This window comes from Mustela putorius, unplaced genomic scaffold (assembly GCF_011764305.1).
Source record: "Mustela putorius furo isolate JIRA1106 unplaced genomic scaffold, ASM1176430v1.1 tig00003901_pilon_pilon_pilon, whole genome shotgun sequence".
NCBI classification, from domain to species: Eukaryota; Metazoa; Chordata; class Mammalia; order Carnivora; family Mustelidae; genus Mustela; species Mustela putorius.
In genome coordinates, this window is record NW_025422049.1 from 19,753,929 (window position 1) to 19,761,246 (window position 7,318).

Below are 7,318 nucleotides of genomic sequence, written 5' to 3' on the forward strand. Positions count from 1 at the left end.
ATGTAAATTGTTTATAAGTTTTTTAATTAATTGGAGGATGAATAAAGGAACCTAAAACAGGCTTATCAAATGATTGAAAGTGATTCCTTTCAATAATAGGTGGCCCAAACAAAAATATACAAAGATAGATTTAAGTCATTGTAATATATCTAAAGAATCTGCAGCTTATTCATTTAAAATGAACTTTTATTTTCAACTTTGAAATGCTGTCATATCTCTCAAATATATGATGACATTAGAACAAGACCAGTGGTGCTAAAGTTTCAGAAGACAAATAAATATCAAAAAATCTCCATTCCTTGAAGAACAAATTCACTGTGGCTTTCTTCGTTCATGTCTTACTATGCCTCCAAACTGTAGATGAAACAAGAGACAATTAACAATTGAACTTGATTGAAATGCAACAGTGACATTCTAAGTCTAAGAATAGCCAATCCTATTTATGTCTGAGCTAAAATGAGAAATCATGTATCTCTCTTACAACCCAGACACCTGGGTATAAGCATGCTTTTGCATACTCTGAGGTCCTCCATTCTGTGACACAACAAAATCAACTGTTATTTGCCAAACCAAAAAGGCTTGTTTGTTTGTTGTGAGACAACATTCTGGTATGGACACATTTCTTTTGATTTTAAAGGCCTATGCTCTATCCATAAACTACACTCATTTACCCCCCAAGGGCCCAAGTTCCAATATCTGTAAAAAGAAGAAAGTAAAAGGAAAGGACAAAATATGTTGAATATAGATTGAGTTAATTATCAATCCAGTGATTAACAATAATCTTACCATGACTATTGTTGTTGTTTTCTTTTCACTGTCCCCTGAAATATAGACATTTACAACTGAACAAATGGTTTAAATGGCTGATAAATAAATATATGAAATTCTAAATAAAATTCTTAACGATTCCTGTGATAGTCACATTCTCAAAGGAATCGTCTCCTACTTAGCATAAAAGACCATATTTCTGTGGCTACATGTTGAAAGCCCAGCTGGTATTGATTTATGTTCCTTTAGCCGCTTGTTCTGGCAACCGTGTTCTAAACAAACATTGGTCTCTGCTACCAGGCTGGCACATCTCCCACCCGTTGAAGACTCACAGCTACACCTGAAAGGACTTGAAGCTGTGAGTGAAGCACATTTCAGAATATGCTGCCTTCTACACCGATATCCAAAATTAACACCGAACTGGCTCAGAGAACTAAATTTTTGACATTTTGTTATTTACTTTACTGAGAAAAGTTAGAAGCATAATTGATGTAGATCAGGCATGGCTGGATGATACACAAAGCGACGCACAGATACCTGGGTTCTCAGGAACTGCTCTCTCCTGGGCCCAGATGCTTTTCAGGCCCTTTTTCAGGTTCTTCATTTCTGATCTCTTCTGCTTTCTTTTCCTCACCTCCAGCTTCTCGGGCCTCATCATCAGAGCTTCCACACTTATATTCGCTGGCTTCATTGGTGAAGAATAATACGGACTTCGGGACCAGAACTTCACGGAAAAAATAGCCCAGTCTAAAATCGGTGGCGACATCGACTACTCTGCCCTCAGGAGAATCAGGAGGATAGAAGTAGGTGAAGAAAGAATAGCGGGGCGTCTTCTTGGTGGTGGATACAATGCTTCTGCGGTCCTCACATTTCTGCAGCTTGCTCGTTTTCATGGTGACATTTCTCCCCTCTTTCCAGTCTAGATCTCACATCCTGTGCTGCTGATAATTTCTGGGCCTTTGGAGAGGAAGGGATCGGAATCATCGGGGTCTGATCGCATTTGGTATGTTTTAGTCAGGATTTCATTGAGAAAGTATTCGTTGGACTTGAAGATAAATTCTATGGTGAAGCTCATTGGTTCCTTGAACCCTGAAAATTTAATCTTTACATCTTTCAAGTGCTCGAGTACAGGTTCATCATTTTTTCGGATCATCCTCCCAAGGATCTTCACATTTTTAAAAGCTGTCAACCAAAAGTGAGGTATGCCGCTTGTTGGCCCTTTTCCCGCAGGCTCTCTTTCCATCCCCCCCACGCGCCTTCCTGGACAGCTACTTGCCACTGACACTCACCTTCTGTGGGCTCATAGATTGCATTGACGATCTCAGATCTCTTATCAAACAAAGGCTGGTAGAAGACCGCATACTTTTTCTCTAGATCGTGAAAATCTCGGTAGAATTGAGCTTCCACTTGTGCGTATTGGGCCTGAAGATTTTTGAGAGCTTTGACCCGCTGCTTCACCGCTAAAGGCAAGTGCTGAGCACCGCCGGCCTTTGAGCTGGGTGCCCCAAGAGGGGCTGCAAGGCCCCGAGGACTTGACGGCCACTCGCCAACCTGGACCTTGTCGGGGGCACAGGCCCCAGCTTCGGAGGACTTGGAGGCATCGCCCAGGGCCTCGTCCTCTTTTCCGTGAGCCTCTGCTGTGGGTTCCTCTGCCTTTTGGGATACAGCCTCCTCTGTTGGTTCCTGCGGCCCCCAGGGCGAGGCGCCCTCTGCCTGGTACTCGCCCACCCGGACCTCCGCTTCCTCTCTCGGGTGCCCCTGGTCCTGGGGAGCTGGTCCTTCTCCTGGCTCTTCCACCTCTGGAGGCGCTGGCCTCTCTCCAGGGTCCTCGGGCTCCCGGGAGTGGCGCCTGATTCCCATGCGGCCTGCATGGGGCTGGACCAGGACATGGTCATTATCATGGATACGGTGTAGAAGGGAATGGAGCAGAGCCCTGAAGAGGGACCGAAACCGTGCCATGAGGGTCTCAGGAGCGGCCGTGGCGACTTCTGGGACGTCTGCGGGCCCTTGGCCATTGTCTTCCTCCTGTTCAGTCTCTTCCTCTTCCTCCTCATTCTCTTCCTCGTTTTCACCCTCCTCTTCTGACTCATAGTCAGACTCCTCCTGGTTCCCAAACTCAACCTCAAACTCTGGCGACTGGTACTCATAGTCTTCCTGATCTCCAAACTCAAACTCGAACTCGAACTCGAACTCCTCTTCCTCCTCCTCTTCCTCGTCCTCTTCCCCCGCCTCCTCCTCTTCTACCAGCTTTTCCTCCTGGCTCTGTTCTGCGGCCTGGGCAGCATCTTGCCCACCCTCCTCCTCAGGAAGGGCTCGGGCAACCCCTTCAGAAGCCAGGAAGGCTGCGGCTGCCTCAACCCCGTCCACCCCTTCTGAAGGGGACACCGGGACCCCAACGGGTCTGGGGTCCTGGCCACCTGGAATCAGACTTTGTTCCTCGGTGGCAGACATGGCCGGAGGGACTCGCCAGTCAGTGCCTCAACTGGAGTTTTGATTGTGGGGCCGCGACAACCGCGGTGAAGATGGCGGCCACTGAAGTGACTGCCCCTGAGGGGAGGCTGTTGGCAGCAGGACCTGTCAGGAGGCGGTGGGGGTGGCAGAGAAGATGACTTCAGAGGGTACGACAGTCTGTGAAGGTGCTCGTGGAAGTCCCGCAACAGGAAGCGCAGAGGGGCAGCCCAAGAATCGGCCAACCAAGACTGCGCCTGAGGTGGCAGAGGGACAAGTCGGGAAAGATTCCGTTGGGCTGGTGACGGGAGGTGGAAATTGGAAGGGTCAACAAAGAGCCACTTCCTCCACCATGAGCTCGAAGCTCATTTGCTGAGATGCAATGATTGACATGCTTGTGGTCCAATGGCTGATGGGGGTCTTCGGCTCCCCTCTGGACCCTAAAGTACTATTTGTGTTATTCTTTAATCCTGCACAAGTCCCCACTTCTTTATTCTATCTTTGAGAGTCAATCAGTGTCTAGATATGAGAGTACTTTCGGGTATATGAACTGATTTGTTTCCCAGTTTCCTCCTGGGGTTGACTCATGCCAATAGCGACCAGTTATTTATTTTTTTTAAGTGGATAAATCAAGTAGCAGTAACTGTAAAATCCTCACATAAGAGAGGGACAGAGAATTGGGACGATTTGGTAGCATTAAAACTACTTGGAAGAGAGGAGAGGAGATTGCAAAAGAGTAGGGAACCCATAGATTCATCTGGTCCCTTGAATTCAACTTGATAGGTATCAAATCATTCTGAACACCTGTAAATTAAACCAGAAATTTAAGAGACTATTTTCTGCAATTCTACAAATATAAAAGTGACCAATTTCTGCAAGATAGGAGGTGTGGAGAAGTAAAGCTAAGGGGATATATTGGAAGATAGGCCGAGGGGAGCAGTAGCCTTTGTAATTGGATACTGGAAAGTGATATAGCTGCACAGCCCAAAATTACAACTTTTAGAAGTCTTCTCTGGTGAGGGACATTTCTTCCTGAAAGGTGCTCAGGTGGCAAAGTGAGGCAGAATCATAGGTGGGACAGTGTGGTTTTAGGATCCCTGGGATTACTGAAAGAACAGGGCTGCCTGAGTTTGGCAGCATTCACAAACATTGGATTGGGAAGCCAGCTGCAATCAGTGAACCCAGGAGTTGGCTTTCAGATCAGTGTTGCCATAAACTTCAAACTGCTGCAGGATTGGGCAACCACTCTTGCAAATTAATAAGATTGACAAACCCTGGCCAGACTTACCAAAAAGAAAAGAGAAAGGACCTAAATTAGTAAAATCATGAATGAAAGAGGAGAGATCACAACATCAAGAAAATACAATTATAAGAGCATATTATGAACAACTATACGCCAAAAAATCAGGCAATCTGGAAGAAATGGATGCATTCCTAGAAACATAGTCTACCAAAACTGAAACAGAAAGAAATAGAAAACCTGAACAGATCAATTGCCAGCAAGGAAATTGAAGTAGTAATCAAAAATCTCCCAATAATCCAGAGTCCAGGGCCAGATAGCTTCTCAGGAGAATTTCACCAAAGATATAAAAAAGTAATACTTATTTTTCTGAAGGTGCTTAAAAAAATAGAAATGGAAAGAAAAATTCCAAACTCATCCTATGAGGCCAGCATTACCTTACTCTCCAAACCAGACAAAGATCCCACCAAAAAAGAAAATTGCAGACTAATATCCCTGATGAACATAGATAAAAAATTCTCACCAAGATACTAGCCAATAGGATCCAACAGTACATTAAAAAGTTTATTCACCATGAACAAGTGAGATTTATTCCTGGGTTGTAAGGGTAGTTCAACATCCACAAATGAATGAATGTGATACACACGTTAATAAAGGAAAGAAAAAAAGTACAAGAACCATATGATTCTCTGAATTGATGCAGAAAAGGCATTTGAGAAAATATAGAATCCTTTCTTGATTAAAACTCTATGCAATGTGGGGATAGAAGGAACATGCCTGAATATCATAAAAGCCATATATGAGAAACCAATAGCAAATATCATCCTCAATGGGGAAAACCTGAGAGTTTTTCACCTAAGGTCAGGAGCAAGACAGCAATATCCACTCTCACAACTGTTGTTCAACATAGTATCAGAAGTTCTAGCCTCAGCAATCAGACAACAACAAAAACAGAATATAAAGCATTCAAATTGGTAAATAAGAATTCAAACTCTTACTCTTCACAGATGACATGATACTTTTTAATGTGGAAAACTCAAAAGACTCTACCCCAAAATTGTTAGAATTCATACATGAATTCAGCAAAGTGGCAGGATATAAAATCAATGCACAGAAATCAGTTTCATTTTTTTGAGGGTTGTTGGATGATTTTTTAATTTTTTCAATTTATTTATTTTCAGAAAAACAGTATTCATTATTTTTCACCACACCCAGTGCTCCATGCAATCCCTGCCCTTTATAATACCCACTACCTGGTACCCCAACCTCCCACACCCCCACCACTTCAATCCCCTCAGATAGTTTTTCAGAGTCCATAGTCTCTCACGAATCACCTCCCCTTCCAATTTACCCCAACTCCCTTCTCCTCTCTAACACCCCTTGTCCTCCATGATATTTGTTATGCTCCACAAATAAGTGAAACCATATGATAATTGACTCTCTCTGCTTGATTATTTCACTCAGCATAATCTTTTCCAGTCCCGTCCATGTTGCTACAAAAGTTGGGTATTCATCCTTTCTGATGGAGGCATAATACTCCATAGTCTATATGGACCACATTTTCCTTATCCATTCGTCCATTGAAGGGCATTTTGGTTCTTTACATAGTTTGGCGACCGTGGCCATTGCTGCTATAAACATTGGGGTACAGATGGCTCTTCTTTTCACGACATCTGTATCGTTGGGGTAAATACCCAGGAGTGCAATGGAAGGGTCATAGGGAAGTTCTATTTTTAATTTCTTGAGGAATCTCCACACTGTTCTCCAAAGAGGCTGCACCAACTTGCATTCCCACCAACAGTGTAAGAGGGTTCCCCTTTCTCCACATCCTCTCCAACACATGTTGTTTCCTGTTTTGTTAATTTTGGCCATTCTAACTGGTGTAAGATGACATCTCAATGTGGTTTTAATTTGAATCTCCCTGAGGGCTAGTGATGATGAACATTTTTTCATGTGTCTAATAGCCATTTGTATGTCTTGATTGGAGAAGTGTCTGTTCATATCTTCTGCCCATTTTTGAGATGTTTGCCTGTTTCATGTGTGTTGAGTTTGAAGAGTTCATTATAGATCCTGGATATCAACCTTTTGTCTGTACTGTCATTTGCAAATATCTTCTCCCATTCTGTGGGTTGCCTCTTTGTTTTTTTGACTGTTTCCTTTGCTGTGCAGAAGCTTTTGATTTTGATGAAGTCCCAAAAGTTCATTTTCACTTTTGTTTCCTTTGCCTTTGGAGACATATCTTGAAAGAAGTTGCTGTGGCTGATATCAAAGAGGTTACTGCCTATGTTCTCCTCTAGGATTCTGATGGATTCCTGTCTCACATTGAGGTCTTTTATCCATTTTGAGTTTATCTTTGTGTACGGTGTAAGAGAATGGTCGAGTTTCATTCTTCTACATATAGCTGTCCAGTTTTCCCAGCACCATTTATTGAAGAGACTGTCTTTTTTCCACTGTATATTTTTTCCTATATATTTTTCCTATATATTTTTTCCATAGAGTTGAGGGTCCATATCTGGGCTCTCTACTCTGTTCCACTGGTCTATGTGTCTGTTTTTATGCCAGTACCATGCTGTCTTGGTGATCACAGCTTTGTAATAAAGCTTGAAATCAGGTAACATGATGCCCCCAGCTTTATTTTCGTTTTTCAACATTTCCTTAGCGATTCGGGGTCTTTTCTGATTCCATACAAATTTTAGGATTATTTGCTCCAGCTCTTTGAAGAATACCGGTGGAATTTTGATCGGAATGGCATTAAAAGTATAGATTGCTCTAGGAAGTATAGACATTTTAACAATGTTTATTCTTCTGATCCAAGAGCATGGAATGGTCTTCCATCATTTTGTGTCTTCTTCAATTTTTTTC

General features: G+C 43.0%; 1 protein-coding gene across 1 annotated transcript; it reads right to left on the reverse strand.

The window, feature by feature from the left end:
• Positions 1 to 243: 243 nt before the first annotated feature.
• LOC101678278 (nucleosome assembly protein 1-like 1) lies at positions 244 to 3,493 on the reverse strand. The gene is given in 4 exon segments (XM_045068302.1): positions 244 to 354; positions 1,306 to 1,688; positions 1,691 to 1,980; positions 1,983 to 3,493. Coding segments are annotated over 3 exon segments (1,902 nt in total). The 5' UTR covers positions 3,220 to 3,493; the 3' UTR covers positions 244 to 354; positions 1,306 to 1,313.
• Between the last annotated feature and the right edge of the window lie 3,825 nt (positions 3,494 to 7,318).